Genomic DNA, 12500 nt, shown 5'->3' on the forward strand with positions numbered 1-12500 from the left:
TATAAGGCCAACGTCTGCGATATTAGGACTAGACTGCGGTATTAGGACTAGACCGCAGTATTAGGACTAGACTGCCGTATTAGGACAACACTGCCGTATTAGAGACTGCAGTATACGGAGTAGACTGCAGTATTAGGACTAGTCTGCAGTATTAGGGCTAGGCTGCAGTATTAGGACAAAACTGCAGTATTAGGCGAGACTGCAATATTAGGACTAGACTGCAGTATTAGGACAAGACTGCAGTATTAGGCTAAGACTGCAGTATTAGGCTAAGACTGCAGTGTTAGGACTAGACTGCAGTATTAGGACTAGACAGCAGTATTAGGAGTAGACTGCATTATTAGGACTAGACTGCGTTATTAGGCTCATACTGCGGTATTAGGACTAGACTGCAGCATTAGGGCTAGGCTGCAGTATTGGGCTAGATTGCAGTTGTAGGACAAGACTGCAGTATTTGGACAAGACTATACTATTCGGACTAGACTATACTATTAGGACTAGACTGCAGTATTAGGCTAGACTGCAGTATTAGGCTAAGACTGCAGTATTAGGCTAAGACTGCAGTATTAGGACGAGACTGCAGTATTAGGACGAGACTGCAGTATTAGGAGTAGACTGCAGTATTAGCACTAGACTGCAGTATTAGGACTAGACTGTGGTATTAGGACTAGACTGCGGTATTAGGACTAGACTGCGGTATTAGGAGTAGACTGCAGCATTAGGTTTAGGCTACAGTATAGGACAAGACTGCAGTATTTGGACAAGACTATACTATAAGGACTAGACTGCAGTATTAGGCTAGACTGCAGTATTAGGCTAAGACTGCAATATTAGGACTAGATTGCAGTTTTAGGACTAGACTGCTGTTTTAGGACTAGACTGCTGTTTTAGGACTAGACTGCAGTATCAGGACTATACTGCAGTATTAGGACTAGACTGCAGTATTAGGACTAGACTGCAATGTTAAGACATGACTGCAGTATTTGGACTAGACTTCAGTATTTGACATGACTGCAGTATTAGGCTAAGACTGCGGTATTAGGCTAAGACTCTGGTATTAGTCTAAGACTGTGGTATTAGTCTAAGACTGCAGTATTAGGACTAAACTGCAGAATTAGACAAGACTGCAGTATTAGGACAAGACTGCAGTATTAGGACAAGACTGCAGTATTAAGACTAGACTGCAGAATTCGGACAAGACTGCAGTATTAGGGCTAGACTGCAGTATAAAGACTAGACTGCAGTATTAGGGCTAGACTGCAGTATTAGGGCTAGACTGCAGTATTATGGCTAGACTGCAGTATTAGGGCTAGACTGTGGTATTAGGCAAGACTGCAGTATTAGGACTAGACTGCAGTATTATGGCTAGACTAAAGGAGTAGTAGTAAGACAGCACAAAGCAGTATTAGGACAGGACTGCAGTATTAGGATCACACTGCAGTATTAGGACTAGACTGCAGTATTAGGATTAGACTGCAGTATTAGGACTAGACTGCAGTATTAGGACCAGACTGCAGTATTAGGACTAGACTGCAGTAATATGGCTAGCCTGCAGTATTTGGACTAGACTGCAGTATTAGGGCTAGACTGCAGTATTAACGCTGGACTGCCGTAGTAGGCAAGACTGCAGTATTAGGACTAGACTGACGTATTAGGACTAAACTGCAGTATTAGGACAAGACTGCAGTATAAGGACAAGACTGCAGTATTAAGACTAGACTGCAGAATTAAGACTAGACTGCAGAATTAGGGCTAGACTGCATTATTAGGACTAGACTGCATTATTAGGACTAGACTGCAGTATTAGGGCCAGACTGCGGTATAAGGACTAGACTGCGGTATTATGGCTAGACTGCAGTATTATGGCTAGACTGCAGTATTATGGCTAGACTAAAGTATTATGGCTAGACTGCAGTATTAGGGCTAGATTTCAGTATTAGAACTAGACTGTGGTATTAGGACAAGACTGCGGTATTAGGACTAGCATGCAGTATTAGGGCTAGACTGCAGTTTTAGGACGAGACTGCAGTATTAGGACAAGACTGCATTATTAGGCTAAGACTGCACTATTAGGACTAGACTGCATTATTAGGCTAAGACTGCACTATTAGGCTACGACTGCAGTATTAGGTCTAGACTGCAGTATTAGGCTAAGACTGCAGTATAAGGCCTACACCTGCAGTGTTAGGACTAGGCTGCAGTATTTGGACTAGACTGCATAATTAAGACTAGCCTGCAGTATTTGGACTAGATGGCCGTATTAGAACTAGACTGCAGTATAAGGACTAGACTGCAGTATAAGGACAAGACTGCGGTATTTTGATATGACTGCAGTATTAAGACTAGACTGCAGTATTAGGGTAGACTGCAGTTTTAGGACTAGACTGCAGTATTAGGGCTAGATTGCAATATTAGGACAAGACTGCAGTTTTAGGGTTAGACTGCATTATTAGGGCTAGGCTGCAGTATTAGGACTAGGCTGCAGTATTAGGACTAGACTGAAGTATTAGGGTTAGATTGCACTATTAGGACTATACTGCAGTATTAGGACTAGACAGCGGTATTAGGACTAGACTGCAGTATTAGAAAAGCACTGCAGTATTAGGACTAGACTGCGGTATTAGGACTAGACTGCAGTATTAGGACAAGACTGCCGTATTAGGACTAGACTGCAGTATTAGGACTAGACTGCAATATTAAGACACGACTGCAGTTTTTGGACTAGACTTTAGTATTTGGCGTGACTGCAGTATTAGGCTAAGACTGCTGTATTAGGCTAAGACTCTGGTGTTAGTCTAAGACTGTGGTATTAGTCTAAGACTGTGGTATTAGTCTAAGACTGCAGTAGTAGGACTAGACTGCAGTATTAGGACTAGACTCCAGTAATAGGACTAGACTGCAGTTTTAGGACTAGACTGTAGTATTAGGCTAAGACTTTAGTATTAGAACTAGCCATCAGTATTAGGACTAGACTGCAGTATTAAGACACAACTGCAGTATTAGGAGTAGACTGCAGTATTTGGCAAGCCTGCAGTATTAGTGATAGGCTGCAGTATTGGGGCTAGACTGCGGTATTAGGACTAGACTGCAGCATTAGGGCTAGGCTGCAGTATTTTTGGCTAGACTGCAGTATAAGGACTAGATTGCAGTTGTAGGACAAGACTGCAGTATTTGGACAAGACTATACTATTAGGACTAGACTGCAGTATTAGGCTAGACTGCAATATTAGGCTAAGACTGCAATATTAGGACTAGATTGCAGTTTTAGGACTAGACTGCTGTTTTAGGACTAGACTGCTGTTTTAGGACTAGACTGCAGTATTAGGAAAACACTGCAGTATTAGGACTAGACTGCAGTATTAGGACTAGACTGCAGTATTAGGACTAGACTGCAGTATTAGGACTAGACTGCAGTATTAGGACTAGACTGCAGTATTAGGACTAGACTGCAATATTAGGACAAGACTGCAGTATTAGGACTAGACTGCAGTATTAGGACTAGACTGCAATATTAAGACATGACTGCAGTATTTGGACTAGAATTCAGTATTTGGCATGACTGCAGTATTAGGCTAAGATTGCGGTATTAGGCTAAGACGCTGGTATTAGTCTAAGACTGTGGTATTAGTCTAAGACTGCAGTATTAGGCTATGACTGCAGTATTAGGCTATGACTGCAGTATTAGAACTAGACATCAGTTTTAGGACTAGACTGCAGTATTAAGACACAACTGCAGTATTAGGACTAGACTTCAGTATTTGGCAAGCCTGCAGTATTAGGCTACGTCTGCGGTATTAGAACTAGACTGCGGTATAAGGACTAGACTGCGGTATTAGGACTAGACTGCGGTATTAGGACAAGACTGCAGTATTAGAACTAGACATCAGTATTAGGACTAGACTGCAGTATTAAGACATAACTGCGGTATAAGGACTAGATTGCAGTTGTAGGACAAGACTGCAGTATTTGGACAAGACTATACTATTAGGACTAGACTGCAGTATTAGGCTAAGACTGCAGTATTAGGTGAAGACTGCAGTATTAGGCTAAGACTGCATTTTTAGGACTAGGCTGCAGTATTAGGCTAATACTGCAGTATTAGGCTAATACTGCAGTATTAGGCTAAGACTGCAGTATAAGGCCTACAGCTGCAGTATTAGGACTAGACAGCAGTATTTGGACTAGACAGCAGTATTTGGACTAGACAGCAGTATTTGGACTAGACAGCAGTTTTAGGACTAGACTGCATTATTTGGACTATCCTGCAATATTAGGACTAGACTGAAGTATTAGGGTTAGATTTCACTATTAGGACTAGACTGCAATATAAGGCCAACGTCTGCGATATTAGGACTAGACTGCGGTATTAGGACTAGACCGCAGTATTAGGACTAGACTGCCGTATTAGGACAACACTGCCGTATTAGAGACTGCAGTATACGGAGTAGACTGCAGTATTAGGACTAGTCTGCAGTATTAGGGCTAGGCTGCAGTATTAGGACAAAACTGCAGTATTAGGCGAGACTGCAATATTAGGACTAGACTGCAGTATTAGGACAAGACTGCAGTATTAGGCTAAGACTGCAGTATTAGGCTAAGACTGCAGTATTAGGCTAAGACTGCAGTGTTAGGACTAGACTGCAGTATTAGGACTAGACGGCAGTATTAGGAGTAGACTGCATTATTAGGACTAGACTGCGTTATTAGGCTAAGACTGCGGTATTTGGCTCATACTGCGGTATTAGGACTAGACAGCGGTATTAGGACTAGACTGCAGCATTAGGGCTAGGCTGCAGTATTGGGCTAGATTGCAGTTGTAGGACAAGACTGCAGTATTTGGACAAGACTATACTATTCGGACTAGACTATACTATTAGGACTAGACTGCAGTATTAGGCTAGACTGCAGTATTAGGCTAAGACTGCAGTATTAGGCTAAGACTGCAGTATTAGGACGAGACTGCAGTATTAGGACTAGACTGCAGTATTAGGAGTAGACTGCAGTATTAGCACTAGACTGCAGTATTAGGACTAGACTGTGGTATTAGGACTAGACTGCGGTATTAGGACTAGACTGCGGTATTAGGAGTAGACTGCAGCATTAGGTTTAGGCTACAGTATAGGACAAGACTGCAGTATTTGGACAAGACTATACTATAAGGACTAGACTGCAGTATTAGGCTAGACTGCAGTATTAGGCTAAGACTGCAATATTAGGACTAGATTGCAGTTTTAGGACTAGACTGCTGTTTTAGGACTAGACTGCTGTTTTAGGACTAGACTGCAGTATTAGGAAAACACTGCAGTATTAGGACTAGACTGCAGTATTAGGACTAGACTGCAGTATTAGGACTAGACTGCAATGTTAAGACATGACTGCAGTATTTGGACTAGACTTCAGTATTTGACATGACTGCAGTATTAGGCTAAGACTGCGGTATTAGGCTAAGACTCTGGTATTAGTCTAAGACTGTGGTATTAGTCTAAGACTGCAGTATTAGGACTAGACTCCAATTTTTGGACTAGACTACTGTTTTAGGACTCGACTGCAGTATTAGAACTAGACATCAGTATTAGGACTAGACTACAGTATTAAGACACGACTGCAGTATTAGGACTAGACTTCAGTATTTGGCAAGCCTGCAGTATTAGGCTAAGCCTGCGGTATTAGGACTAGACTGTGGTATTCGGACTAGACTGCAGTATTTGGACTAGACTTCAGTATTTGACATGACTGCAGTATTAGGCTAAGACTGCGGTATTATGCTAAGACTCTGGTATTAGTCTAAGACTGCAGTATTAGGACTAGACTCCAATTTTAGGACTAGACTACTGTTTTAGGACTAGACTGCAGTATTAGGCTAAGACTGCAGTATTAGAACTAGACATCAGTATTAGGACTAGTCTGCAGTATTAGGGCTAGGCTGCAGTATTAGGACAAAACTGCAGTATTAGGACTAGACTGCAGTATTAGGACTAGACTGCAATATTAGGACTAGACAGCTGTTTTAGGACTAGACTGCTGTTTTAGGACTAGACTGCTGTTTTAGGACTAGACTGCTGTTTTAGGACTAGACTTCTGTTTTAGGACTACACTGCAGTATTAGGACTAGACTTCTGTTTTAGGACTAGACTGCAGTATTAGGAAAACACTGCAGTATTAGGACTAGACTGCAGTATTAGGACTAGACTTCTGTTTTAGGACTAGACTGCAGTATTAGGAAAACACTGCAGTATTAGGACTAGACTTCTGTTTTAGGACTAGACTGCAGTATTAGGAAAACACTGCAGTATTAGGACTAGACTGCAGTATTAGGAAAACACTGCAGTATTAGGACTAGACTGCAGTATTAGGACAAGACTGCAGTATTAGGACTAGACTGCAGTATTAGGACTAGACTGCAATATTAAGACATGACTGCAGTATTTGGACTAGACTTCAGTATTTGACATGACTGCAGTATTAGGCTAAGACTGCGGTATTAGGCTAAGACTCTGGTATTAGTCTAAGACTGTGGTATTAGTCTAAGACTGCAGTATTAGGACTAGACTGCAATTTTAGGACTAGACTGCTGTTTTAGGACTAGACTGCAGTATTAGTCTAAGACTGCAGTATTAGGACTAGACTGCAGTATTAGGACTAGACTGCAGTATTAGAACTAGACATCAGTATTAGGACTCGACTGCAGTATTAAGGCACGACTGCAGTATTAGGACTAGACTTCAGTATTTGGCAAGCCTGCAGTATTAGGCTAAGCCTGCAGTATTATTACTAGACTGCGGTATTAGGACTAGACTGCGGTATTAGGATTAGACTGCGGTATTAGGACTAGCATGCGGTATTAGGGCTAGACTGTAGTATTAGGGCTAGACTGTAGTATTAGGACAAGACTGTAGTATTAGGGCTAGACTGCAGTATTAGGACAAGACTGCAGTATTAGGACAAGACTGCAGTATTAGGCTAAGACTGCAGTATTAGGCTAAGACTGCAGTATTAGGGTAAGACTGCAGTATTAGGCTAAGACTGCAGTATTAGGCTAAGACTGCAGTATAAGGCCTACAACAGTATAAGGTTTAGACTGCGGTATTAGGACAAGACTGCAGTATTAGGGCTAGACTGCACTATTAGGACAATACTGCAGTATTTGGACAAGACTGCAGTATTAGGGCTAGACTGTAGTATTAGGGCTAGACTGCAGTATAAGGTCTAGACTGCAGTATAAGGTCTAGACTGCAGTATTAGGACAAGACTGCAGTATTAGGGCTAAGACTGCGGTATATGGGCTAAGACTGCGGTATTAGGTCTAGACTGCAGTATTAGGACTACATTGCAGTATTACGACTACGTTGCAGTATTATGACTAGACTGCAGTATTAGGACTATATTGCGTTAATAGGACTAGACTGCAGTATTACGACAAGCCTGCGGGAATAGGACTAGACTGCCGTATTAGGACTAGATTGCGTTAATAGAACTAGACTGCAGTATTACGACAAGCCTGCGGGAATAGGACTAGACTGCAGTATTAGGACTAGATTGCGTTAATAGAACTATACTGCAGTATTACGACAAGCCTGCGGGAATAGGACTAGACTGCAGTGTTAGGAATGTAGCTTGTGAGGAACAACAAGACTAAGGCTAGGGAAGTCCAAACATTCCCAGAGTAAGGACGTGGCTGCAAGGCCATACCAATAATTCTAATAGAGGTTTTTGTAATTGAGTAGCCATAGCAACATCCCTTTTCATCTCCACTTCCATTATCTAAATATATTAATCTCTTCAGGAAGATACCTAGTCGCTGATTTTATACAGAAACGCAATCTCTATTTTTATCAGAGAAACAGACAAAAAATCTCAATCGTTATTGCTTTTTGGTGTTAGCGATGCATCAATAAATAGTTTGGCCTAACACTCTGTCTTTATTTTTGCTTTCACATTATAAGATATCGTTCTTGAGCTGCCTCGTCGTGTTTGTTCTGCTGTGTATAACCCAGTTACATTTCTGATACTTTTTCCAAATAATAACAGCCATTGTGCAAATGACGCCCTGCCTCAGAGATTGCTGGTATCTCATAACATGGAGTCATGCAGCTGAGGGAACTAGTAATTTGGCACTCAGTATGTGCGTCAGGAGATTTGCTGGGGGATAACTTCCTCGCTTGTTTAAGTATGCAAGATATTTGTAGTAAATCTGCTTTGAAGTGTTGTGACGCTCAAGCTAGAGTTTAGCATCTCTCTCTCTCTCTCTCCTCTCTCTCACTCTTCCTCTCCCTTTTCCTCTCCCTCTTCCTGACAAAATCTCAGTCTTTCTATTCTGCATCCTCTCCATAACTCTCTGTCTCAGAGCCCATTTCTTTCTATATCTCCCTCGCTCTCTTTCTTTTCCTCTCTCTCTCTCTTCCTCTTTCTCCCTCTCTCTTTTCCTCTCTCTCTCTCTTTTCCTTTCTCTTTCTCTTTCTCTCTGTCTCTCTTCCTCTCCTCCTCTTTCTCTCTCACTATTTTCCTCTCTCTCTCTCTCTCTCTCTCTCTCTCTCTTTCTCTGTCTCTCTTCCTCTCTCCCTCTCTCTGTCAGCATTCTTTGCCTCTTCTATAATCTTCCTCAGTGAGATAATATGACAGAGTTGCTTTCTGCTCTGCATTCAATATGTTTACATTTCCATACTACGTACTAGGCAGGTAGCCTAGCGGTTAGAGTGTGGGGCCAAATACCTGAGCCGACAAGGTGAAAAATGTGTCTGTGCCCATGAGCAAGGTACGTAGCCCTAATTTGCTCCAGGGGTGCCGTACTACTATGGCTGCCCTGTAAAACAACTCATTTCACTGCACCTATCTTTTTATGTGCTACCCCTTACCATTGTTCACACACAATCAGACCAGTGCTTTTTAACTGTAGTTTAAATATGTATCTGAATGAATAAGGCATATACCTGAAAGTCAGAACTTGCTGTGTGAACTAGAATTGACACTCCCGGATGTGGGTTGACTTTGCCCTTCTACTGTAGTTATGAAAGTGACAAGTTGAGGTACATGCTTGGCCTTGTTATTCAGACTGCTCAGTTGAAGGAAATCAGAATGATTCAGAGCACTTTATAGTGCATTTAGATGGTGATCAAATGGAGAAGAGATATCACATGTTAGCTGGTGAACTCTTAATGTTTTTAAAGTTAGCCATTCTTTCCTAGTTGCTAGGTTAGTACTAGCCTGGATACCAGTCTGTTTGTGCCATCCTTTTCATGCAAAAGCAAGGAGTGGCATGATGGCACAAATGGACTGGTACCCAGGATAGATCAAAACAGTATGTAAAGCAGAAAGATAAAACATGTTTTTTTAACAAAAACAACATAGAGCGTAAAATGGAGGTCAGGAGGCTTTTTCTCACGAGGAGAAACTCTCTCCTTTTAGTCTTCCAGGACATAGGACACCAACACACCTAGAATTAACCCTGTGTTGTGCTGACTTTGTAATTACTGTATGTACGTGTATGCTGAGTGTGGTGTGTGTCTCACGCCTGCCCACTGATTTGGTGTGACACAGTCCCCGTCCCCATCTTCCTGTTCGTGCAGGGCTCAGGGCCAAGTGTCAACGCAGGAAGAAGCTGCACAGCATGCTTTTACATAACTACACTGAACTGAACTGTGAGAAGTGTTTAAACGTGTTAATGCCAGAAAGAATGATATTGATGTAATGGTATGTTATACATACATGTTATACATTGTACATACTGTACATATACTGCATATGTGTGGGGAAATTACAGTATATAAAGCATTTACAAATGAATGCCTATGTAGCCTCACTGGTAGGCTATATATCAAGTAAAAACATTCACCCACATTTAGTTAAAATAATATGAAGATTATATGTGTTGTTACTCATGAGTAACAGTAGAAGTTAGTAGCTAGTTATAGTCAGAGCCTTATAGCTGTAGGTATTACAGTAATACAGCTCTGGTTATAACCACCAGGGTACTGTACTAGTGAGTTGACCTGTGTGTTTGTGTGTGTTATTGTTTGTCTCCCTCTTTCTGCCTCCCTCCCCTGCTCCCTCTCTCTATCCCCCTCTCCCTCTCTCCCTCTCTCTCTTTCTCTCTCCCTCCCTCTCTCCCTCTCCCCCCTCCCTCCCTCCCTCCCTCCCCCCACTCTCTCTATCTCTCTCTCTCTCTTTCCCCCCCTCCAGCCCTGTACTGCAGCACCCCAGACTCGCCCCTACAGGGGTCCATCAGTAGCCAGACGGGTGGTCACCTCAACAGCCTAGTCCGCTGGGCCTGTGACCGGGGCTACCGCCTCATAGGGAACAGTACGGCCGTGTGCAGGAGGAACCCCTACGGATACTTTGACTGGGACTCCACCGTACCCGCCTGCCAAGGTGAGATCTTGGCCCATATTGACAAAGCGTCTCAGACTAGGAGTGCTGATCTAGGATTAGTTTTGCCTTTTAAGATCATAATGAATAAGATTAGATGGACAGGAGAGACCTGATCCTAGATTCTACATGTTACTATATTACAATTTTCTAGGAATCCTGTTGTATGTACTTAGTGTATCACATGGATTTAAATTTCTATAATAATTACTAACACTTATCTACCCCGACTTAGCTTTTTCTACATGAAATGTCAAACAAATTTAACACATGAAAAGAGCCAAAATAGCAATACTGTAACGGCGTTCCTCCTCTTCTTCATCCGAAGAGGAGGAGCAGGGATTAAACCAAAATGCAGCGTCTTGAGTTGACATGATTTATTTAAAGAAAAGACGAAAACACGAACTTCACTATAAACTAACAAAACAACAAACGGAGTAGACAGACCTGGACGACGAACTTACATTAAACACGAAGAACGCATGAACAGGAAAACTGACTACATAAAAGAACGAACGTACAAACAAACCGAGACAGTCCCGTATGGTGCAACAAACACTGACACAGGAAACAACCACCCACCAACAAACAGTGTGAAAACACCTACCTTAATATGACTCTCAATCAGAGGAAATGAAAACCACCTGCCTCTAATTGAGAGCCATATTAGGTCACCCTTTAAACCAACATAGAAACAGAAAACATAGACTGCCCACCCAAACTCACGTCCTGACCAACTAACACATACAAAACTAACAGAAACAGGTCAGGAACGTGACAAATACATTTCTCCATCAATGTCTTTAAAATTGTCACCAACTGGAGTTTACTCACGTCAGTCTCAACTCTCATTCTGGAAAAGCTATTTTCAGAGGCTTTTTACCTGTTACAAGCCGGGTTTTAACAGGAAAACCCAGCATTCTAAAGCTCCACTCAGTGATTTAATATGATTTGATGCATGCCACCTTACTGTCAGGCGCCACAGGCTGGAGTGACACTAACGTGCAGTGACACACATAATATGACTACATAAACTTCAGAAGTGTGTCAGAGTACTTCACCCTAAAATGAGACAACCAGGAGGCATTGTTCACCATCATCTAAGAGCACTGGTCCAGGAAATTAGATAATGAGGGTCTTACGATGTTCATATTAGGAAAATCTCAGCAGGACTTTTTCATCTTGATATGTCCTCATATGGACACCATGTGGTCTTAATGACAATGTTTTTACACTGACAAGAAGTGCAAATGTCTGACAGTGGATCTACTGTATATCCAAATATAGCAATTGTATTTATTAATTGCTATTGTATGTAAGATTTTTGCAATGTAAGACAATTATCCATTGCGTGCATATTATGCATCGTGACAGATGGTAACCTTCGGGTGCATCCCAAATAGCACCATTTTCCCTGTATACCGCACTACTTTTGACCAAAGCCCTATTGCCTTGGTTTAAAAATAGTGCACTATAAAGGCCAAGGAATAGGCTACTATTTGAGATGCAGCCTACATCTTATTCCAAACTGATTGGATAGAAAGAAACCGAGAGGAAATATAAGGATGGGTCTAATCATATTCTGTTAGCTAGTGGGTATGCTAAAATCTTAGATTTAAAAATGATTTCATGTTTTTTGGATGTAGGATTGAGACTTGCCAGAAAATATAGCAGAGAGAAACAGAATAGTTTCACACTTTCCTGAGCTGAGAACACACACACACACACACACACACACACACACACACACACACACACACACACACACACACACACACACACACACACACACACACACACACACACACACACACACACAGCATGTATATAATCCTCTCTTTGTGCTCACTTACTCTTACACTTTATAGTGATATTTAACTCCAGCTTTTCCCACTACAATAGACCTATTGTTAAAACAGGAGGAAACACCCACCTCATTCAGAATGACTCCTGACATTTACAGCCACATGTCCTGGTTTGTTTGTGTGTTTGAAAGAAAGTTAACACTCACACCACAAAGCCCATCTTGATTTGGTGCTGGCAGTCACCGCCCAAAAATCAACACTGTAGAAAAACTAAAATAACTCCTGCACACATAATTCCACCTCTGCTTGACGGGGACTTGTGTGAAGAGGTGG

At 41.9% G+C, this 12500-nt stretch overlaps 1 protein-coding gene across 1 annotated transcript in view; it reads left to right on the plus strand.

Moving 5' to 3' along the window:
* Positions 1–12500, plus strand: part of LOC120027058 (CUB and sushi domain-containing protein 3-like) — a 704521-nt gene that overhangs the window by 593261 nt on the left and 98760 nt on the right. The window contains exon 49 of the mRNA XM_038971903.1: positions 10177–10365. Within this exon, the coding sequence (XP_038827831.1) occupies positions 10177–10365 (189 nt within the window). The remainder of the gene's footprint in view (positions 1–10176; positions 10366–12500) is intronic.

This window comes from Salvelinus namaycush, chromosome 32, assembly GCF_016432855.1.
Source record: "Salvelinus namaycush isolate Seneca chromosome 32, SaNama_1.0, whole genome shotgun sequence".
NCBI lineage: Eukaryota > Metazoa > Chordata > Actinopteri > Salmoniformes > Salmonidae > Salvelinus > Salvelinus namaycush.